This window comes from Etheostoma cragini, chromosome 23, assembly GCF_013103735.1.
Source record: "Etheostoma cragini isolate CJK2018 chromosome 23, CSU_Ecrag_1.0, whole genome shotgun sequence".
NCBI lineage: Eukaryota > Metazoa > Chordata > Actinopteri > Perciformes > Percidae > Etheostoma > Etheostoma cragini.
The window spans coordinates 13,414,460-13,439,813 of NC_048429.1; the positions used below are offsets into that span (position 1 = coordinate 13,414,460).

The following is a 25,354-nucleotide window of genomic DNA, read 5'->3' on the forward strand; positions in this document are numbered from 1 at the left end:
GCTCTCAGACGTCAGGGTGACAGAGTGTACAAAGTGTGTGTCTTTAGCCTCTTTTCTTTTCCCACATGCACTGCAAGCCTGAAATCAATAAGACTTTACCCGGCGGAAGTGTCTGTGAGAACGCAAATGTCCAAATCCTTACGATCGGACGTCAGACGAGTTCACCCTGCCAGCTCCCTGACACAAAGACATTCGGACGGGCGGATGAATGGGCGTGTGTATGACGTTTCCATTATGCGCCTTGCAAAACTGGAAGTAAGCAAACATCCGAGGGTGAAGAAGAATAAACTGTGAAATTTGGGAAATTGTGCAACATGTAAAATCACTGGTACCGTCCTTCAAAAATCTACCAAAAACTCTATTTTCATTCCGGAGAAAACAAAGGAAGCTGCCTGAAATACAGAGGTCTGCCGGAGCAGTTAAGGATGACTGATGGTAAACACAAACATGTGTGTGAGAGGGAATGAGAGCTAAAAGGAAGGTTTCCTTTGTCTTTAAGACAGAACGCCCCAACAGAATGCTACTTATTGACGGAGCGCTGATCTAATTACGTAACTTAATAATATGGATTTAGAAGGGAGGGATCCACTGTAAGGCAACAATGACAAGAAGGGGAGACTGAGCTAAACAACAAACAAGTGTAAGTGTGTGTGGTGTAAGTAGGCAAGTAGTGAGTGAGTGGGTGCAAATGAACAAGCGAGCACTTGTGTGAGTGAGTGACCGACTCACTGAGTAAGAGACAAATTGACGAGGTGTAAGAGCAGAAGGAGGGGGGGGGGGAGAAGGGGAGTAAGTGAGAGGATGCGGGTGTGAAAACAAGAACAAATGGACAGAGGAAAAGATGTGGCTGGGAAAAGAGAAAGAGTGAGACAGAGAGAGAGAGAGAGACAGAGAGATGGAGATTCTCTTGGGAAGTGGCCTATTTTTTCAAATTAAAGCATCCGAACACAGAGATGCGTCACATTTTTGCTCTGGAAAAAGAAAAATGCTTAACCCAAAAGGTATACTGCAGATGTGACGTTCTGATTCAGAACTACACACAAACACACTGGAAACTTTGCTCTACCTTGCAAGAGGGGCAAATATATAATATAATATATATTTATGGCAAAAACTATGCACCTGCAACAACGGAGCACAAAAAGCACATTTACTACTTTAAATAACATAAAATGTCAGAGAGAAAATAAGGGCCAGGCTGTTGTGTAAGCTGTTATTTGCCCAGCTACGGTAGTACGGTAGTCTCTGGTTTGGTCCTTATTGCATACCATTATGTAACCTGAAAGTCTTTGAATAAAACTAGGTAATACATACAAACACCAGCAGTTGGTGATCGAAAGTTTTATTAAGTTTTAAGATTATTTAAGTGCAGTTTTATATTTGTCTTTTAATTGAGGTATTTCAAAGCCCATCCTGTCAAGGTTTAGGAAGAATTAACAAAATTCCATTTCATACCTGCCAATTCCATTATACCTGCCTGCACTGTCTTTTTCCATCTCTACTGTTTAACCTCTGTTAAGGCCCTGTTTATGGCGTTTGGCGAACCAACTTAAAGGTATATTACTGCCGTGGCCGGGTTGGTTCAGTGGGTGGAGGAGGCAAACATATACAGGGAGGTTTATGCCTTGACACAGAGGTCCAGGGTTTGAATCGGACCTGTGACAATTTCTCGCGTGTTTCAAATGCCACTCCATCCACAGAATAAGTATGCCTCACAAATGACATCTTGCTATTAAGCAAATGAGATGTTTGTGCTGAAGTGAGGGGTTATGTGTTTCTGTGTGCATTTGATTAGAGGGAAAATTAGAATATTTCTCATTAAGGAGGATCTCACTGCAACTCCACTGGAGACAGTGAAGGAGGTTGCCATGATTAAGCTGCTTATGAACGGTTGAAAACATACAAACACAGACACAGGAGCGCACACACACACACACACACACACACACACACACACACACAGAAAGGAAACATGGAAAAACTGGCGTTTTGTGACATTTCTAACATGACATTTGACTGTGGGACCATGATCGAGGGCCAACTGGCCTGTGTCAACGGAATAACACCTTAGTGCCAACTGACAACAACACACATTATAACAGTAACATATTACCAAAAACATATCTACATTTATAATACAATAGATATACAATATAACACCACAATGTTTGCTTTCTCAAGACATCTGTGCGATTTTAGCTTTTTTTTGTATTTTCATACAGTATATATATGTATATATATATACATATATATATGTATATACACACACACACACACCTTGGGTTTGTATATTCAGTGAATATACACAAACCTTTAAAAACTGCTTGTTACAAAAAAGGAGCATAAAAAACCGATGAAAGAACAAAGGTTTTTTTTCCGTCTGTCCTCTTTGTCCTTTTATCAGTCTTCCTTTATAAATCGATCTCACCCTCCCTCTGCCTGTCATCTGGATTGATCCCGCTCCGCACCTTCCTCCGCCCTATCACCATCAATGTCATCGCTCCCTCCACCCTGTTATTCTGTCCTCTGTCCTACCCAATCGCTCCCTTTTTTCTTCCTTCTTCTGCTCAATTCATCTCTCAGCGCGTACTTTCCCCTATTTCCTCTCACCGCTTTGGCAACACAGTCCGCTGACCCGCCTTGACAAGATCCAAACACACAGAAGTCCCTGCAAGCCCTCGGTGACCTTTACATGCTAGATTATGTGGCTAATTCAATCAAAATGATCCAGTGGCTAAGGGGGAGGGGGTGATATCTAATTTGAACCACTGCTGTACCGCATTTCTCCACATTTAGGACAGAGAGGGAAAGGTGGATAAAGAGGAAGAAAAATAGTTGAGAAAGAAGCACCATCCATGTATCCATCTTTATCCATCCCTTCATCTGTTGGAGGGCAGTCAGGCGGGGAGGCATTCAGGGACACAAACTCATGCGGGCAGAAAGACAAGCAGACCAGACACACCATCCAACACCTCTTTGATTCCTGAGAGATGTAGTATTGACAAATACATCTCTCATTACACAGGCTTTGCTGACCGGAGTGTATGTGAGTTTGTGTGTGCGTGAGGGCAGGGAGGTTATTCATACAAAAACCAGAAGAAAATAGAGTCCAGAGAGAGTTTGGCTGACATATGAGTTCAAATCAACCTGCTGTAAAATAAAGTGTTCGGTGTTTGACCATGTGTATCACATATGCAGCCGTCATGTTATTCAGCAGAGTTCAGTTCAGATCAGGTCTATGGTCATAAAAAAAGCCTTTGATTTGGTGCCGGCAACACGCCCCTTACATCGACCATACCATAGACAAGGTAGATGGTCCGCTAACTACCAACTACAGATATTTATAGCCATGTGTGGCTCTATGGATTTCTTGAGAAATGTACTATTTCATGGATTACGTTGCCCCCAGAATGATTTGAAATAACTTGGTGATACCTTTACTTTTTACATAGGTCACTTTTTTAATTTGTCCGATGCTTTGGTTTATGACTGAAAATCTGCAAAAACCAAAGACATTCCCATCAGCCTCAGCTTGACTTGGTGTGTTTGGCTAATCAGCAAATGTTAGCATGCTAACATGTCAAACTAAGATGGTGAACATGGTAAAAATTTTACCTGCAAGTCAGGATGTTAGCATTGCCATTGTGAGCATTTTAACGTTAGCAAAATTATTCTGTCTGTCTGCGAGAATGTGCGAAGGTCTGCAAGAAGTAAATCATCATCAGAGGCTATGCGCGTAAGCTCTATGTGGAAGTTTCCATAGCACCTTTTTGTGTGTGTGCTACAAGTGTAGAGTTTTGTTGTACTGCGTGTGAAACACGTCCTCCGAGCAGATAGTATCAGAGATGGTTTAGAACCGAGACAACGAAACTCAGAGTAATTTCCCGTGTGTGTTGATATGGAGAAGTGAATGTGAACACAGATTATGACCGATTCTTTTGCTTCATGTTCACAAACGTAAACATTGGACCCATTCTTCACAGGCCACATAGCTCCAAAACATTCTGACACTTAAAGGTCCCATTGCAATAAAGTGGCACTTTATAAGGGTTTTGTAACATTAATATGCGTTCCCCCAGCCTGCCTATGGTCCCCCAGTGGCTAGAAATGGCGATAGGTATAAACCGAGCCCTGGGTATCATGCTCTGCCTTTGAGAAAATATAAGCTCCGATGGGTTGATCTGGAATCTTGCCCCTTATGAGGTCCAAAGGAGCAAGGTTACCTCCCCTTTCTCGGCTTTTCCGTCCAAGAGAGAGAAACATCATGGCTTTCAAACGAGCAAAGTGGCAGTTGGTCAAGCCCCCCCCCCCCCTCCTCAACGGCAACAGATTCAGAAATGGCACATACAAAGGAAAGCTCATTGTGGGACTGGCTCTAGTGGCTGTAATTCTGACTATGGTTAACTGTTCCTCAGATCTCTGCAGATTGAATCTGAGTTTTCTGATACCCAACTAAAACAACTTTTGAACGTGCACATGTTCTCCCCAAAAAAGTTCCTTCCCGAGGCTATTTTGCTATGTTGTTCCATCCGGCGCCAATAAACCCCAGTAAGCTTTTGCTCCGCAATGCTGTGGAGGAAGGTCAGGCAATGCGATACTAGTCAAAAAAAACTTTGTTTGAGACCTATTTCTGTCTCAGGAACAAACTTACACAAGATCTTGCAACAGGCCCTAACAAAACTAATCTCTGTGATGCTAAATATGTCTTTTAGATATGTTAATATCTAATGTTATGGACTGAGTGAGTCATTTTAGCCACACACTAATTATTTGTAATTGGATTCAGGGGTTGTGTTTTTAACTGGAATATCACTGAACCAAGAGTTTGGATGACCTTCCTTTGAACTTGTCTGCCTACACACATTTAATTAGACAGCATCCTGCCCACACTTCACAAAGGAAAGTGTGCGATATGGACCTGCACCACATGTAATTTGCAAGCAAGTATGTAGCTGTACAAGGACAAATCATCCACCTGGCCTCTTTGGGGGACTTAGCTGTTAATTATGTTGGAAAAGGTTAAGGATCTCCATAGGGACACTGTGTGACAAGTGACCACTGGATTTAATTCTCTCCAACGAAAGTGGTCTGGCTCCTCTACTTTCAGCCTCTCCCTACCAACTTGAACAAGCAAAGTGTTGCTGCCGTTGCTGAACCAGTTTTCCTGGCTGAGAGCCCCTCAGAACTTTTTGGGCCCACAAACTTGCCTTGGTGGAAAAGGGGTATGTGTCACATGTGTCACACAATCTCTGACGGTCCACAACCTCCCAGACCTCCTTTTTCTGTGCACCTGAGGCACCCAATAAAACATGTGGGGACTACGATGGATCAAAAATAATAAAATATCTACTGAACTTTTGCCCCAGGACAAATTCAGAAAAAACTAAATGTTCAATCAATTAGGCTATGACAATATTACATTTTACAGTGTGTTTCAATGCTATACTAGATACAATTTTTGCAACACTCCTCTGAACATAAAACTCACACTAAAGTTGACAGTCTTGACCACGACACCCCATGTACCATGAACTGAAATTGGAATCTGGAAGTTGTATGTGTTTTGGCATTTACTGGAACAAACGGGGCCTCATCTTGGTCCACTGTATCCAGGTCTCATGATACCCCCATGGCTCGGTCATAGACAGTCTGCGTTCACTGCTGTTTTGATTGAATAATGTTGGATTGAACACATTCCTGTGAGATCACAGTGACATGTCAGGAGTCCCCTCAATTATTACCAAGTGTCAGATCTGAAAGGGTAAACCTGAGGACAACTGTTTCAAATGGTTTGTTAGTTTGTCAAGGAATTCCAACTTTAGTTGCATTTATTCGCTTGCTGAAGAACAAAAGGACTCACTTCTTGTTGGAACTTTTACTTCAAGAAGAGGACTTCCAGTGTGACAGTGTGTCATCATAAACTCAATTGTTCCATTTGTGTGAGCATATTTGAGAGAGAAAAAAAAAATGTCTGGGACTTCATGAATCCGCTCCTGTCAAGTTCCCAACTTCTCTCAAGACTGTTGGAGCAGAATGACAGACAATATGTGCTTGCTAGTTTGCTTTGCAAATTAATATTTCTTGCCTGTCTGCCAACTCACTCTCACTGCCCTTTTCGTTCTCTCTACGAGACAGCCTGGTGGTTTAATCAAGAAAAGCAGCTGGGGACAGGGATAGAGGGACTTGTCTCTAAGCCCGGGTTGATTTACTGGCGCCCAAGACCTCCTTTATATCTCACGGCTAATGGGGCTATCCTGGCTGCTCTACACGGGAACAAAAAGGCAGGTGGCAAAGTATACAGAGCTAAGCAGCACGCAGGATGAGAGAAAATCATGCTGGGGAAAAAAAACAGAAGGCCCAGCACAGATGTGGATGGAAGAAATTACCGTCCAAGAAATACACCAGATTGAACATAGAGAAGAACCGACAATCCGGCTTTCAATTTTCAAGACTTGTTGACAAGGATTGTTAGTTTTTAGTTAAAAGTCCCTTGTATGTCATGTCTTCATCCGCTGTGCCCTTGCTGCCTCAAGGTGGAGCATGTCCATTATCTCCATGAGCCATATCTTCAGTGTTGGTCCCTCTTTCCTTTTTCACAATACGAGGATACACTTCTTTGCAGTGAGAATTCCATGTGCCAAGAAGTACTGTTGTGCCAGTATCAGTCTCTTAGCTTCATTGGATATCCCTAAGAGTACTAAAATTGGCTCTGGGACCATTTGAATATTTGACACCTTAGACATGAAACCAAAGACATCACTCCAGTAACGCTGTATTTTGCAACAAAGAACATAACTATGAATCAAATCAACGACATGAGTGTCATATTTTTCACATAGAGGAGAGAGTTCAGGGAAGATCTTATGAAGTCTTTGTTTGGAATAATGTAGCCTATGTAGGATTTTAAACTGTATTAGACAATGACGTTCATTTATGGATATATAAACAGGATATACTGTGGTTTGTCCTCCCCAACTCTCCTAGGCAGTTATCAGGCCCTGCTTTTTCAAACTGAGGAAGATGTGTTCTTACTTGTCTTACTTGAAAAAATCTGACTAAATGATTTTTGGGTATACCATATTTTTGTTGTAACTGATGAAAAGATGCAAACGATCCTTGTATATGTAAATCCCTTCGTTACGAACACCGAGTTCTTTCCACATATCAAAGGCCGTGTCTAGACAAGAAGGAGAGAAGGGAGAGCTTACAATCGTAGCTAGTTGTCGCTATCAAGCTGAGATACCTCCAAAGTGCTGCTCCGCATATTGAAAAGCCTCATCTGGATCAGTAAACACCGCTTCTGTCCCGTTGTGTGTTAATCTTAGTCTAGTGGACTGAGAAGCCCAAATCTCATTATTGTTTGGCAATAGTGTAGCTTCACTATCCGATGTCTTGGTGGGCCACTATCATCCTGGCGCGTCCTCAGAGCTCTATGGGCTCGGTCTATCACCAGGGTTTTGGCTAAATCCAGAGCCTCTTCAAGCAGCTGCGCCACAAAGTCTCTCTTTAGTTTTCCCTCTTTCTTTTCCCTCAGGTTCCCCGGCAATACGGAGTTTATCTCTCTTCGATCGTCACTCCAAATCCACACATTTATCAGACAGTTGCTCTACTTGGTTAATGAGGCATTTAACTTTGTTTTGCAAATCCAATAGAGTATCAGACGTGTCGGGAGGTTTCTCTCCAAACTCTCCCCCCCTCCCCCCCTTACCTTGGATTACTGCAGAGTAACTTGTCCCGGGAATGCCGATTGTAACCTTTTCCACTGAAGACAAAAACCAGAGGTTGATGGGTTTTTTTGTCCAGTGGGAAATGGGCTTTAGTGACCTGGGTCAAATGTTACATTTTTGTGTTTTGCTGTTCTTGCTACTTTTGTCTGTCTGCTGCTTTAAGGCTCTGTTAATTTCAAGCTCCTTCAATTTCACCTGCCCAGTCTCTGACATCTGTATTCTAATATTCAGCTGGTGATTAACAGTGAGAAATGGAAATGAATAGACATAAATAGGCAAGTAATTATACACATTGTAATCCACAATACAAATACAAATGCGTACTACTACAGGTTATGTTTATTGAATGAAGCCCAAAATATGTTGCTGACGGATGGTGACTTTTCCTGGAATGCTACCAAGTTTGGAGTCGTGAACTGAAGTCGTAACTTACGGGCTGAAAACTGTGTCTGGAACGCAGCATCAGTCTACACAGGTGTTTTCTCTCATCGTGCTGTGTTCATGTCAAGTCAGATGAATGGGAAAGATGGAAAAGATTCTCGTGGTTACGGTTTGTGAGCGTTCACTTCACAGGACATCTCAGGATAGTTGAGTTGGTCATGTGACGGTTAAAAATAGTGTGAAATAACAATATAACATTGCGTTTATTTCCATGGAACAGACTTTGGCTGCTGTTAGGGCTTCCATGTTTGCTAGGTTTTCCGGCTCTTCTGTGTCATATTTCTTAAATGTTGGACCATCTGTTTTAGAAGTGGATGTAAAAACCTTTTACAAGTCGCCAACTTATAATTACAATACATTTTGATATGACAGGATCGCTGCATCAGAAGCGTGTGTTCATTTTCCTCACTTTCCTGTTAATTGGGTTGCACCTGCAACCTCTACATGAATCACTGTTTTTATTCGTATTTATAAGTATACTACTTATATGTTAGGGGTGTTAATTATTGCATTGATGCATTACGATGCTGACCTAGGCAATTCTGCATCAATGCATTGACAGACCATAATCGATTATAGCCTACTGATGTTACTTGTTGATTGATTTCTTTGTTTTTGTTATTTGTTTGCTGTGTTCAGACTCTGCTAAATCCCCGAAGTGTCTTTTTTTAAGAGCTGATGCAAAACAAAAGGGGAGTTCATACAGTATATATCTGACAGCTTGAAATTGTTGAAACCATGTCTAGCAATATTAATAAATTTGAGGAGGTGGTGCATTGTGATGCATCGGAATATCAAATCGTATCGAATCGTAGACAGGATAATTGGAATGAAATTAAATCTTGAGACCAGTGAAGAGACACACCCCTATTATATGTTTCATGGAATTTGGTTACCTCTTGTAAATACCAGCATATCTGCTGCACTTCAATCTGACTGGAGATCTAAATAGTATCGGTATTGATGTGCAGTCTCTTTAACGTACACATACATCTCTAGCACACTTGAGCTAAATTACACTTATGCAACCAGAAAATGGTCCAAAACAAACAACTCAAACTGAGACATTGTCGAAAATTGATTGTCAGCAGGATGAGGTCTTCAACGTCAATTTTAAAGGATGCAATTATCACCAATGGAAGCCGCAGTGGTGTTTTTTTCCCGGAAAATGAAAGGGCAGTCAGATCTAATTTGTACACTGGAAACACATTTTAATGGCTGGTGTAGACATACAGTAACACAATCTAGACACCATCTCGATCAAAGGCGCATTCAAACTCTGTGTAAATGGGTCACTGCTGACACAGATAAACTAGCAGACAGACCTTTTTCCAAAAGACTGGAACACTGTTAGACACACAAGTCAGAGAGACAGACAGGCAGATAGGGACAAAGCTGGGACAGATTTAGTTTGTCCCCTCTGCTCTTCATACTGTCGGCAGCAGGAGATGAAGATACTGTGTATATGTAGCAAGAGTGCCAGACATCAGTGAGACGAGTATTTCAAGAGATTTGTGACATATCCAGTGTGTCACCTCTGCTAACCACAGCTGGATTTCAAATCTCCGGAGACAAGCACACATCAGGCGCATACATCTATACCTTTAGTCACAGACATAAACACACATGTGAGCACACTTCACACAGGTGCACACGCGCTGACCCCAAAGTCCATAGTGTCACATTCCTTGCATCAGATCCCACACGAATGCAGACACTCAAACATGCACTTATCCTATTGCTCTCACCCCCGACGGTTGCTTAGCAACAGCACATATCCACAGATTGTTTACAGAGCTTGTAATATAGTCCATCTCAAAGGGGAGGTGAGACAGAGCCAGATGACACTGTCTCCTCCGATGGAAAGATAAAAAGAATAAAAGAGGAAAGGTGGCTTGTCCTCTGACAGGCAGGTGGACAGTAGTAGCATGCAATGAGGCTTTGGGTCCCCGGTCTATCATGTGTTATGAAAGATGAAAGCATTGCTTTATGATTTAATACTGTGCTGCTAAAGCAAAAAACATCTGTCTAGATCTTTCTTGTTGAAAGGAACGGCTGGTGACACACAGATTCAGTGTCATGTATCGTCCTTGTTTTGGTTAACCCTGTGGGCCAAAAACACACTTGAACTTTCCTTTTCAAATGGTAATAGGATCTAGTGACAAGACTATGAATATCATTCACAGCCTCTAGTGAGCCACACACAGTTTTCTTGTGATGTTACATATGTTACAACAGATTCATATTCATTGTTTTACTGTTATTTAAATAATAATTAGTGGATACTTCACCTAATTCTGTGTTAAGCCTTTAATAACAACTATTAGACATGCAGCAAAGAGCCGCAGGTCGCAGTAAAACCTGGCCCCGCTGCGTCGAGGAGTAAACCTCTAAATATGGGCCCCCGCTCTACCAACTGAGCTACCCGGGCGCCAGTGTTTCATTCTTTGACTAAAAATATTCTATCTCAGCTGGGTCCTCTTCCTCACTGATTCTTTCTCATCCGTTGATTCTTCATCTTAATCACAATAGATGCAGTCCTCCACTTCTGACACTTCCACTATTTCAGCTTTAGATTATGCCTCATTTATTGATTCTTCATCTTCATTAAAATAGATGCACTGCTGCACATCTGACACTTCTTCTATATCAGCTTCAGGTTCTACCTCCTCATCAAGTTCATCAATTTCCTTCAATTAATACTCATCTTCCATTTCTGTAGCAGGCAATATGGGGGCTTTTTCAGAGGAAAAAGCAGCATGCGGTCTGTATGTTGGCTCTATCACCTAGTCATTATTTTCCTCCTCATCAGTTGATTGATCTCCCTCATTATGTTCAGCATTGTCCTCCTCGTCTGTCTTCTTTCATTTTAACAAATATCTCACAAGCCTCCTGTGCAGTATAGAGTTTCTGCCTCCTCATTGTGCTGCCTGTCTCTCCCAGACTAAACTGTAAAATGGCCCAGGACCTGTGAGAAAAGTTCTGTTTTGTTGTTGTTGTAACCATTGCTTGATCCCCACACATCCAACATCCATGATTAAAGATGTTTTGGCGACCAGTATGGTGGGACTATTTGCTCCATTGAACCACTTTATAATGCGGGGTCTTTTTAACCCCAAAGGACGACAGGAATTTTTAGATTCAGTAAAACACCCATAATTCAATCATTTACTTCAACCTTATTTTGATCAGTAAGTAAAATGATCGTGGTTTTACTCACATGACCGTGTTGATTCCTGAAAGTTGCTGGAACATCTGAAGACCACAGCCAACCAGGAGGGCTCGCCGAGTGGGGGGGTAGGTCAGCATTCGCCAGATCACGGGGCCATCTGGAGACACAAAGAAAGGCACAGCAGAAATTAATTTCAAACTCAGCATGGCTTCACAGCAAAAAATACAGAGGCATTAATAGAGGTTCATTCCAAAAATCAGCTACCCACCCTAAGAAGAACAAGACCCCTGATGGTAACAAGAATTAGTGTGCAACTTTTACACTTGGCTTTTTGTACGGATTACACAACTAAGATATGATGTGTTTCTTAGTGAGCTTTCAAAGGGCTGGCAAGAGGATCTAGTTACCTTTTGAAGGAGCCAGGCTGGCTGTCTACCCGTTTTAATCTATCTATCAGTGTTTATGCTAAGCTAAGCTAACCCTCTGCTGGTAGTAGGGCTGCACGATTATGGCCACGATTATCACAATTATTTTGATCAATATTGTGATCAGGATTATTCTCAGGATTATTTTTTTGATTTTAATCAAAACAAATTTTATTTGTTGTGTGTATGAAATGTCTGTATCGTCACTGCGCTGCATTTTTATGAACTATGATATTCTGGCCATGGGTCACATCTCTGGCCCAGGTCCAGCAGCTCCGTCCCACACGCTGTTACTCTACCAACTGAAGTTAGTTCAATAACTTCTTTTGTGTTCTTCGCCGTGCCGGCCGCGATAACAGGCTCACCAGTCAAAACACTGGTACAAATACAGGTTTGCCCCTCATATTTAACAATATACAGCTGTGTTAATAACAATTAAAACTGCAGCAAATGTCAGAATGGTGGACCGGAGCTGTGTGGCGGGGCTGCGCGTAGAGTAAAAGGAGAGAGAGTAGAGGAGAGATCCAAACAAAGGCACGGCTTTACAGAAGAAATGGGTCATGTAATGCAAAATTAAACCATATCCATATAACAACTTTGCCGCGGATGCGAGGACATTATGCGCACCGGTGTGTCCTAGAGGAAAATATTACTTGCGCCCTAGAGCCTGTGAGCTAACAGAAGCTAACCAGCACCGCCACCGACTAGGACTGCTCGCTGCTGTTGTCTGATTAGCACAGACGGGACAAAAGGTTGAGTTCACTGGTAAACTGGTAAACCTTGAGACCAACGTATAAACGACTGCTATCTGTTGAATGTTCCTCCCGTTCTCTGTCCTCTGTGACTGTCTACATCTTAAAACTAAGCTGCGCGATGCAGGGAACAACTCGGATTGGCGCATGATCAGACAGGGGTTTATGGAGCGGTAGATGCGCTATGCAAAAAAAACCTGGAGCGTTCTATGAAATGATGCATTTAAAAAAAAGAAGAAGAAAAAAAGAAAAATCGCTCGATCACGCAAATTTGATCGTGGGAAGTCAAAATCGTGATTAAAATTTGATTAATTGTGCAGCCCTAGCTGGCGGTATCTTTATATTTAGCATACAGTCATAAGAGTGTTATTGCTCTTCATACATTACTCTTGGCAAGACAGTAAATAGGCATGTTTCCCAAAATGTTGAACTCCTCTTTAAAAGATTACTTTTGGGGCATTTTAGGCTTTTATTTTAATAGGACAGCTAGAGACATGAAAGGGGAGAGAGAGGCAGAATGACATGCAGCAAAGGGCCACAGGAGTGAGCCTCTACACACGGTTGCATGATTTACCAGGTGAGCTACCCAGGCACTCAAACTCCTCTTTTAACACAAAAAATAACACATTTTCTTTAATGGGATTATCAAGAAATTCTGTTTTATCAAAATCCACACAGAGAAATCACTAATTCTGTCACTTTTGTCAGCTGCTAATTTCCCATATTCATAAAAGATTTATGATTTGGGCATGAAGTTGACATAATTAGTCATACTGTCCTCAAATTGAAAGATCTAGTTTCAGGCCTGTGTGACAGCAACCATCTGCCCAGTTCCATAACAGAGGCTTTGTTAGCTCCAGGGATGTTGCTGTGTTACTGTGACCTCTGACCTCCCTATGGAGGCGATAGGAAAAGTGTAAAAAGAAATATCTCTCTTGAGGATCAGCATAGCACAGTAGCTGCCTTTCCCCCCCCCCCCCCCCCCCGTAATTGTGAGATGGTGGATATCTCAGTTTGGGATGATACAAATAGTTGACGCCAAGCTTTGGCCTTGCAGAGAACCACTTGGCTCAGCAACAGAGCCCAGACTGTGATCTCCAACACACACAGACAAGCAGCTCCTCTGGGAGGAGAAGTCTTAATAGGATGAGAGAGTGGCTGGGCAGGCGTGGAGCTGCCGGATAAAGAGGGAGACACACGCCGTGCCAAGAGATCAGACAAACGAGCTTGAACACAAACAGCTAAGAAACTCACAGGTACGTCTGTGTGCCAGAATAAAAAGTGGCGGTGCAAACCCAACCACATGTAAACATCATAAACAAGGATGCATTTCCTGCACATATTAAACTACAGAGACACACACACAGGCTGATTATTTGGGAGCAGCTGTGTGTGGGAGGACTCTGGACCATTGAACATCTCTTTTAGCAGTTTGACAAGCAGACCAAGATTCTGTAACACACAGACAGAGGCAAGCTTTTAATGGCTGACTTGTCAGATTGAGAGGAACGTTATCATCTTTGATTCTTTTCAATTCTCAAAATGCTGAAAGAGGATTTTTAACTTTTGCTGATTCATCCGCGCCTTCTTGTCCTTTCAAAGAGACAAGAGACCATTTTCACCACACACTCTGAAGCAGTCAAATACAAAAGTTTAGTCTCAATGCATCACCTGTTCCTCCCACATAAACAGGCTCTGCATATGTTCTTAACCCTTATGTGACACAACTAGAAATGTATATGGCTATGAGGTTTTGTGATTTAGCCTTAACAGCAACATAAAACTCAGCTTTGTCTTTATATATCCATTTACTACTGTGTCTGAATTACTAACCATTACTAACAACAACTGTGACGTTCCTAACAACTACATCATTTAAGACACTTTATATGCATTTCTATCATCTGTTCCAAATGGAGAGTTTTATACTGACTGTTCTGAGCACACAGAAAAGTATCCCAACTTGAAGGGATGTAGGTTTATTAAAGTCTCATTATAGGAAAACGAGAACACGTGTGGTTCTAAGGAACAAAAATATACAACAGTGTAGCATTTTGTCAGCTATGTTTTTTGGCTTTTTTATCTAAAGCTACTCCATTTCCAATTCATACCTATACAACATATTTGAATCATATTGTATCCCAGTTGAATTGTGGAACTTCCAACCAGAGACATGCTTATTTTATATATAGTGTATCTATAGTGTAATTAGTGTTTGGTCACAGAGCAATTCAAATAGAATAGAATTCTCAAATGGCAACCCAGACGGTGGTAAAGTATTTATGATAACACTATATTTGTATTTACTATGAACAGCTACCGCCTACTGTATGTTGTCATCCACCCACTCCACACTGTTGTGCAGTTGTAGCTATTGTGAAACAATAATGGCTCTAGTTTAGATGTGAGGAGGTTAAAGATAGGAAGCAATATAAGATTGAATAGGTAAATATACTGTATAAGATTTAATTAATAACCCCTCATCAGAATTTAATATAGTTATATGAGCCATTCAGCCTGGAAAAATAGTTGTATAATGTCTGTTTTCCAAATGAGGTGATGGTGATGTCATCAGGGTTATCTTGGATTGGGATTGAGGGTTCACATATTTAACAGAAATTCTGTGTTGTGAATTTGGGACAAGAGTTTGAAAGATGTGGGCATTAATCAAGCATTTTTTTGTGATAAAAGACACTTCCCAAGAGCATTATGGGAAATGTAGCATTATATTGTTAAAAAATACAAACAAGTTCTAAGCTTGTTTTTTTAAATGATAAGTACTTTGGCGGGGTTTGTTTCAGTTTCAGCTTTCTAGGTTTAATGTGAACCACAGTTCTAATCACAGGCGGTGAAGCGAAATTGATGCGTTCATGGGCTAAGCCATTTCCCCAGCACTAGCACAATGCAGTGTGATTGGTTGATCCCTGGAGACCAGAGCAGAGGAACAGGAGGAGTTACCTGATTAGCCAACAGTGAAATCAGGATTTATTGGCAAGAGAGTGGAGACTACAGAGACTGATGGCTGCCTGAAGAAGATCTTAACAACAAGGTCAACAACTCATTCAGATGCAATCACCAATATCGTATTTCCTCTGGCTGTCTTTGGGGTTAATAGTACAGCAAATACAGTGTTTGTCCCTAAATCACGGCTCAAGAGCAGAGGGGGTCGAGCTTTCTCAGTTGCAGCCCTGAGACTGTGGAAAGAATTGCCTCTTCATGTCAGACTGGCCCCCAGCCTTCCGTTTTTTTAAATCGCGACTAAAAACACATTTTTATTCCCTGGCTTTTAATCCGGCATGAAAACTGTATGTTGTGTTTGTCTGGTGCTATATTCTGTCTATTTATAATTTAATGTCAATGTACAGCACTTTGCTAAACCTGGTTGTTTTTAAATGTGTTTTAAAAATAAAGTTTGATTGATTGAAGGATTGATTTACAATTTTCAACAAAAAAATACAATTTGGAATACAGATAGACCCATTAGTAATCACTTGTATAGGCTCAGTGGCCCAGTCTAGATCACATGCACAAACACACACACACAGGCTTACAAAAATACACAGCTTCATTTCCTCAGCTGAACTCCACCCGGCTGTAATTTCATCAGATAAGATATTGAAGAAGAAAGATGGCAATGAAAAGCAATTCAGCGAGCTACGAGCAAGCCACAAGCACCGTGATTAAGCCTCATGGCACTGCAGTTAGCTAAGCTTAGCTTAGCATAAGGACTGGAAACAGGGGAAAAAAGCTACCTTGGCTTGCCAAAAGGTAACACAATCTACCAGCATCTTTAAAGCTCACTCATCTTATTATGGTACATTATGGTACATACATATGTACATCTGTTTTTTTTTTGCCTAGCAACCTCATGGTGGCTACAAGAAGTCACTGCTCCCCACCTAGGGTGTGTTCATGCTGATCCAAACTAACTACCTCCTGACTGTAGCTTTTTATTTAGTGCACAGAGTTCTTATCTAACTCATTGCAAGAACGCATGTCCACCTGTTGGGGATAGACCTAACCTCTATTCTCCATTAGTCCTGACCCTCTTTTCCGTTCTTGACTGTGAAGAGTGTGAGGTGACATGATCCTACTCCGATGAGAAAGTAGAGGAGGCGTGAGAAGGGAGAGACGAGGGAGAACTAGGAGAAGAAATCATTAGAGGGGAGATGGGGGTTGAGGTAGGGGGCCTGCAGATTGCCTGTTCCGGCTTCAGTCCTTGATTGCTGCTTTCTAGGTTATGTAAGTGAAGCCCGCTTCCAGACACTTGCACCCTGAGGACATGGTGATTGGATGGATAGAAATAGCTATTGTCTTAAAGACTGACTTCTGTCTCAGTAATTCCTCCTGTGCTCCCATCTGTCACCTAACTGGGCCTCTTTGTTTCCGTGATTGACCATTGTTTTAACACCAGCTTTTTTCCACCTGTATTATCCCACGGATAGATACACGTGTCACTGTGTTTAAAGGATTTACAAATATCCGTAATCGGGAATTCAAATTCTGTGGATGGAATCTTGCCGGTGTTCCTGGAGAGTGAGCTGACTCTCTCCCTGATGCATATTTCATCAAGCCGACTGACTGTGGCACGTGTTTGAAGCGTGAATAAAAGGAAACATCTGATAGGACCAACAGTGCTAAACGGCCGCTCTAATTAGGGAGTCGGGGTGACTCCCGGAAGCAGGTAGCCGAGGAAAGGAGCTAATTGGAGAATCCTTTAGTGAATATCAAAGAGGAGGAAAAGAGGGAGATGGGTCTCATTAAAATCACATCCCAGGCTTGCCCGGCTCATTGTACAAACACACCGTGGGAATTATGGTCTTAGAATTAGGCTATCAGTATTTGCTAGAATGATTGCTGGCAAGATGTGAAGTCAAAGGGTATCCGTGCAGGTAGTGATGGCGGAGAGATGATCACAGGGCTTGTGTGGGTAGATTGACATGAGAAAAGAGAGTCATGCCTTTGTGGTGAGCTGAGTCTGTTGGGCCGACCTCATGTACTGTAGGTTTTGTAGTTTTACTATCACATTCAGTGCTCATCTCTGTCATGAGCTGGTATTTGGATTTTTGTACTATTTGTTCATCTAGCCTTGATCTACACCTGAAGGCATCACGCTTACAGTTTTAAGGTTATAAGGCAGTATAGACTGAATCAAATGAGGCAGTTAAAATGGTTCAATGTGGAATACTGATGTGCAATTACTGCAGTGCCATGAGGCATAATCACGGTGCTTGTGGCTTGCTCGTAGCTCGCTGACTTGCTTTTCATTGCCATCTTTCTTCTTCAATATCTTATCTGATGAAATTACAGCCAGGTGGAGTTCAGCTGAGGAAATGAAGCTGTGTATTTTTGTAAGCTTGTGTGTGTGTGTTTGTGCATGTGATCTAGACTGGGCCACTGAGCCTATACAAGTGATTACTAATGGGTCTATCTGCATTCCAAATTGTATTTTTTGTTGAAAATTGTAAATCAATCCTTCAATCAATCAAACTTTATTTTTAAAACACATTTAAAAACAACCAGGTTTAGCAAAGTGCTGTACATTGACATTAAATTATAAATAGACAGAATATAACACCAGACAAATACAACATACAGTTCTCATGCCGGATTAAAATCCAGGGAATAATAATGTGTTTTTAGTCGCGATTTGAAAACCGGAAGGCTGGGGGCCAGTCTGACATGATGAGGCAATTCTTTCCACAGTCTCAGGGCTGCAACTGAGAAAGCCCGACCCCCTCTGCTCTTGAGCCGTGATTTAGGGACAAACACTGTATGTGCTGTACTATTAACCCCAAAGACAGCCAGAGGAAATACGATATTGGTGATTGCACCTAAATGTGTTGTTGACCGTGTTGTTAAGATCTTCTTCAGGCAGCCATCAGTCTCTGTAGTCTCCACTCTCTTGCCCATAAATCCTGATTCCACTGTTGGCTAATCAGGTAACTCCTCCTGTTCCTCTGCTCTGGTCTCCAGGGATCAACCAATCACACTGCATAGCGTGTAGTGACCATGAGAAGCAAAACCTTGACAAAAAAATCATTATTTTGCCATATTGGTTTGAACTAAAAGGGATAAGATTAGACCACTGTCCAATTCAAAGGCATATTTTTACAGTTTGGATTAGGGGAAATACTCTAATTAACTTTCTAGCAGAGAGTCCGGTGAAAAGATTTATACCACTACACACTACATGCTGCATACAGGCATACTGGAAAAGCTCTCGCTATTCAGATTGGGAGCATTATTCCAAGGCAGTTACCTTTGCTTGCCTTGTATTTACTAGCCTTTAATTAGTTACTGGTAAATACAGTCTATTCAATATGACATAAACATAGCAAGAGCCAGGTGACATGGTCACTACACCTTACACCACATTTTCACAACTGACTCAGTTAATAAAAGGGAGATTTCTTCTCAATGATAACCTAAATTCCTTATAATGCTGTTTACATAAAAATAATGTGCATGTGCTGTTTTGACAATTGAAAACAATTATGATGACAGGATCTCTGGGGTAATGAAATTGTAATGTTCAAACTGGCTACTTACTTAATTTTTACAGACCGTAGACTGTCTCAGTAAAGTTTTTGGATTTCTTTTAAATGCGTTTTTATATAACTAAAGTGAAGTTATAAGTACTCCAGCTTCTTAGAAAATAGTGCTTTTCAGACATAAGGAGCCTTCATCGTGTTGTCGCCTGATGTTTTTATTAGCACACTGAAGAACTCGATGAATCCTTTATTTCTGTATTCTTTGAATGCCACAATGTTCATAGGATCACTCTGAGATCAAATGAAGGCATGGCATGTTGAGAGGAAGAAAATCAAACCAGCTGAAAAAGGCGAGTAGAGTACCTGTAGGTCATTCTTGTATTAACTAGGTATAGTAAGTCAGTAAGGAAAGCTTGGGGATGGCTTTTTTTTGGGACTATTTTATGAATAACTTTTTTTTTTGGAAAGAAGGGATCTTGATTGGTTCATTTCAGAGATAACTGAGAATCACTCTGGATCTGTAGCATTAGGGAGAAACAGCATTTTAAGTGGAGCTGATCAAATCTGGTCAGTGTCTGCAGATGCAGGAGCAGCTGTGTTTATCTAGGGAACACAGGGGCCAGCGGTTGCCAGGAGCAGAGCGCCAGACATATCTCTCACTCACACACACACACACACACAAACACACACACACACACTGCAAGGGTCAGATCTGTACAGCTATAGTTATCTCTGATTACTATAGCCCAGGTCTTTACCCAATTTGTCAATCTCCCTAAAGACTTCTGTTATATCCACCTGTTTGAAAAACTTCTTAAGGCTGCAATCCAAGGGGATACAGTTCCTTACATAGCCTGTGCTGCAAAACTTGGCAAGAATAGTTAAGAGTAAAAATTAAATCCATTTAATCAACACACTTTTTCTAAAACCTGACGCCTACATTTCACACAATGCAACCTCGAGCCGCAAGCTTTAAGTAGAGATGAGGAGCGGGCTGCAGAGATCTGGTAAAGCTCACTTCTGTCTAACTCCAGCAGCCTGCGGCAAAAAGTTGAGACCGATTTAACTTGACGCCACCCTGCGGTGACCAATCACAACCCTGCGGTGAATCGCATGATTGCTTTCGTTAGTCTGAACAAGCCCCTCAATATCACAATCGACTCAAAACCAAAGACAGCCCAGATAATGTGGTAGTCAGTGGTATACCTTTTTCTAAACTCTCATTACAAACAGATATGGCAAATGGTGGAATAGCAAAGAGAGAAAACTTTGAATCAAGCAGAGTTGCTGTCACAACTGCAACACACGGTGTTCCTGAAAGCCTCGGAGTCTCGGTGTGAGTGTCAACCAAACCACCATCTCTCCAGTTTGAAACTAATCCCATCAAAGGAATCGATCAATAAAGCGCAGGAGGCTGCCCGTCAGGCTCTCATGTTGTTTCTGTCCGTTTCTGTAGCCGAGTGGATAAACAAAGACGATTATACAAAAGCAGAAAGATGCGAGAAAAGGGCAGAGAAAGAAATGGAAGCAGTAATTCCATTTCAGTTTGAAAAGTCACTGCCTGGTTATGTAACTCTGAATCAGATCACACCAGCAGTGCTACCTGAAGTTAAGAGGAGGACACGACAGAGAGGCACATTCATTTTTAAACCCCATCTGATTTTCCAACTGAGATTTCTATTATTCAGCGGTTAGACATTTTTTCGCTGAAGACACTGTCATTAAATGAAAAGTAACAGAGCAAAAAAAGTTATCAAGGATAACTTGTTTTTTATTTTGTGAACAGAAGTTAAATCCTGGCTCTATAGACGACAGCTCGGTGGGTAAACTCCAACCATCTAGCACGTCTTGCATGTTTAAACAAATGTTATGCAAGAATCCGCTTCTATTGCCTAAAACTGGTGGGTAGTTAGTCCTGAAGGACATGACTAAAGAGGTGTGTGTGTGTGTGTGTGTGTGTGTGTGTGTGTGTGTGTGTGTGTGTGTGTGAGAAACAGAGAGAGAAATGATGGATCACAATGGCCGAAGGGAGCCGGGAAAAATACACACAAGCCCACAAAAAACTATTATTCTGGAGTAGAGTTGGACTATTTTTGACACGTGCGCACGCGCACACACACACACACACACACACACACACACTCTCTCTCACACACACAAGTTTTCTCCTACAGTCGTGCAAGCTCCTACACCAACTTATCACATTTTGAAAGTGCTGAAATAATTAAGCTGGCCTGTGCCCTCCCAAAAATATTGTTTAAAAGAGGCTGGTTCAATATCCATCTCTCCATGCAGGGTGTGTGACAGGCACAGAGGGGGAATCCTGATAGAGCTGCCATTGCACAACTCTTAGCTCGCTCAATTATTAATAAGCTGCTTAAAGCCTACAGGGGAGCAGAGCAGTGGAGGCTTGTTTTTTAATTGCCACGGTTGCTATTCATCGCAGCTTGACCCACACAAACTCATCAGAGTTAGTTTTAAGACTGCCGACAAGTTCTGTTTATTGTCGTTTTTTACTGCACAGTGTCTAAGCAAAGGTCCAGCTCGGGCAAGGTTATGAGTTTGAGGGTTGAAGGACTAAAGGTTTAAAGTATTTTTTTAGTTTTTCCTACTTCATCAAACAAACTCACGGGTGGCATTTTACATCTCTGCATGCAGTTTTAATCCACTGAGCTTGATAAATCTATTCAGTACATATTTAATTCTGGCTGAGAAGGAAAATATTTCTCACAATATCTAATAATTTGTAATCAATTTTAAATGATGAGTAACATGGATCTGCTCTTGAGCCTCTCTATGCATACAGGGGTGCAGATTTGACATTTAGGGCACTGCTGCACTATCCACTGCTCCCCACCCTGCCATTACTCTTTATAAAACACACTACTGTTTGTCTGCCCATTTATAGCTAAACCAAACACCTCAGACAGTATGTATTATCCTAGCAGCTGAGTAAATTCACCCACTGCCAGGACTCAGCTGGACTTGGCTCACCACTTACTACCATGGAATGGAAGACATCAAGTAATAATATCTATCAATTTTCCTTCAGAGCCTAAAGACCATCAGTACATCATTAACCATTACATTGTTTTGTTTTACTGACCACGTAACCCGAGTTGACGTCACACCTGAGTAAATGGCAAATGGTAAATGACAGTGGTCCAAAATGTATGTAAAGTGTTTACCTGCCACAGTAACACAGTTTCTCCGGGGGTACTTCAAGTAATACACACAGACATAAACATGAAATCTCAGTTAAATCAACCATACTAAAAAATGAAAGCTGCACTGTACACCTACATAATATGATTGGACGTAGCTAGCCACACTGCAAAGCATGAATGGAAAAGCTGATTCCAATCAGCTAACACAAGGGTGACTCAAATTTCTACCAGTAATCCAGTTTAAAATCGGACTAGGGGCCCCTTAAAAAGCCATAACCAAATTATAACAATAATAATAAAATAATTCTCTTTTACTTTTTTGAATTTATGATGCAACAAAGTTTTTTTTTTCCAGCTGAGGCATCATGTAGTCTGGACACCTCCTTCAGGCGGTCAGTATCCTTGTTGACCCAACTACCACTAATGATTTTCAGTTGGTAGTACTTAAAGTAGATTGTTTTTTTCGGGGGGGGGGGGGCTTATCGATGTATGGCGTGAGAACGTATATTCTGACTTTAACTTTGGCATCTTTCTTGATTTCTAAATTATATTCTTGTTCCTTTCACTCGCTGTCCTGCCGAGTCCTTTATATACACTTATAGACTTCATATAAATAATTTACATACTGTAGCTCTCGACGTCTTTATAAACAAAGCTGAATGCTGAAAGTGAATAAAATTAAATGTTTTTAAAATGATAGGTGGAAGATAATACTGGCAATGCTTTCTTACAGTCAGTTCTACAAAGGGGCGTATGATTGCTCAGCCTCTCCACTTAAGTCAAGAGTCAATCACTAAGCAGATGGCTACAGATTTGGAATGCAGACAGCAGGTCCAATCTGCACACCAATCTGTGTGGAAGACGAGCAATACCAAACATGACTCACAAAAGCAGTGAGTGATTGGAGACATCAGTGGTTCTTAGAGACTTGTTGGTAAAAGAGCGTGTTAAGCAACGGGCGAGAAAAGTGTGCTCTGCATTTCAAAAGGTGCAGAGATAAGCTTCAGGCGCGCTGGCTGGCGTGACTGATGATCTCGTTCTGATCTGCTTCTCCTACAGAGTCGGGTTAGTGGAGGAGAGGAGAGGAGAGGTTTTAAAAGTCCCTTTCTTGGACCATTTTCAGAGAATATTCACAATCACAGAAATCCAAAACAAAAAACAAGACAAAGGAGTCTAAGACTAAAATAAAATCAATTCTAATCAAAAGCTAACCACCAACTCTCTGGCATCTTAAAGTGCCCATATTATGCTCATTATCAGGTTCCTAATTGTTTTATGAGGTTGTACCAGAATAGGTTAACATAGTTTCATTTTCAAAAAACACCATAGTTCTGTTGTACTGCACATTGCTGCAGATCCTGTTTTCACATCCTGTTTTCCCCCTGTGTGTTTGGGTCTCTGTTTAGCTAGAGTGAGACATCTCACTTTTATACTATCTTTGTTGGGAGTCACAAATGCGCAGTAGCTAGCTAAGATCACATCCGCTAGATAACTCTTCCTCCAACTTTGGTCAGTCCAAGGCAGGATTAGCTAGGAGACTCCTTCTAAACAAGGGCCACTTGTGGGATACCTGCAGAACAGGGACATGGAAGTAATTCCGTTCTAGTAGTTATAGTTTTGTAGATTATGGTAAACTAATGGGTGTTGTAGTAGTGTTTTGCCATTGAGAACGAGCAGGCATGCTAGAGCTAGCGTGTGCTAGTCACCTCATATTGGCTAGTGACGTTGAAAGCCGTGCAGATTTTGAACAGCTCACCCGGAGACTGAAGGCTGATGACATTCAGAAACATGTATCTCACTCAGAACATCATGGACAGTTTTTTTTTCCAAGTTTCTATGCATATGGAAGCACCAGAGACCCAAAATAACACCCCAAATCCCTAATATAGGCACTTTAATAAGCTGTTTAAGTTCACATCAGTCAGACAGCGTCTACAGTTGTCACTGCACCGATGCATAAAAAGCCCAGCATCAGGGAGCCTCTAATAATAATGTCACTCTTGAAAACTGTGATCTTTCATCCTAAATAAAACTAAAAACAGAGAAACGCTCTGATATGAGGCTTTTCTTGCTCAAGCCACTACTTCAGTGACACTGCAGCTATCACAAGCATCTCATATCTGCTTCAAAACTCATAGTTCACCGGGAGGCAGTGGGAGTTCAGTGGCAAAGAACATTTTCACATATGATCAAATCTTTTTAAACACTGCCTTCTCCCTGAGTCACTCACACCTCTCGTCGGAGCAGCTTTGAGACAAGCTAAGTGGGTGTAACCAACAATTGGGACTACTCAGCGGAGAGTCAGCGGCTCAGGAAGGGCACAGCTAGCTTTGTTTAGAACAAAAGCCTCTAAAAGACAATCAAATAAACAAATCAATGTCTGACTGATCCGTTTAAGCAAAGTAAATATTCAGAACTATCTGCAGAACAGTGACAAACCGATACAGACGAGGAGAGAAAGAAGGAATTGTATTCAGATTAATGAAGAAACAGCCAGAAACGTTTGTTTCAGTGGAAAGATACAAGCTGTAACAGCAAGATAGAACGCAAATGAAACACTCCTTCCAAACTTCTTATCACATCTCTGAAGTGCTGGCTTAGTGATTTGAGAAGACCAGAGGTATTTAAATGTGGAACAAGGAAACTAATGTGTGTTGAAGAGACATTGAGATTTGAAATGTCTCCTGAAGGCAACTGTGCTACTGTGATGAAAACACAGCGGTTAGCACTGATTCTTCTTAGATATTAGTTCAAAGGTAAAGTATGAGGCTAATCATCAGTTCAACATCAGTTTAGAAACATTGTTTGGGCTTATTATTGTGTGTAACAAGCTAATTATACCAAATTAAAAAATGAACACAATATATACACTCACCGGCCACTTTATTAGGTACACCTGTCCAACTGCTCGTTAACACTTAATTTCTAAGCAGCCAATCACATGGCGGCAACTCAGTGCATTTAGGCATGTAGACATGGTCAAGAGAATCTCCTGCAGTTCAAACCGAGCATCAGTATGGGGAAGAAAGGTGATTTCAGTGACTTTGAACGTGGCATGATTGTTGGTGCCAGAAGGGCTGGTCTGAGTATTTTATTGAAATTGAAGATTGGAAAAACGTTGCCTGGTCTGATGAGTCTCGATTTCTGCTGCGACAGTCGGATGGTAGGGTCAGAAT

General features: G+C 41.4%; 1 protein-coding gene across 2 annotated transcripts in view; it reads right to left on the reverse strand.

Annotated features, from left to right (window-relative positions):
• The window catches only part of LOC117938964 (proton myo-inositol cotransporter-like), a 64,029-nt gene that overhangs the window by 15,622 nt on the left and 23,053 nt on the right, over nucleotides 1-25,354 (reverse strand). For both annotated transcript variants that reach the window (XM_034863964.1, XM_034863963.1), the window contains one exon: nucleotides 11,389-11,497. In XM_034863964.1, the coding sequence (XP_034719855.1) occupies nucleotides 11,389-11,497 (109 nt within the window). The remainder of the gene's footprint in view (nucleotides 1-11,388; nucleotides 11,498-25,354) is intronic.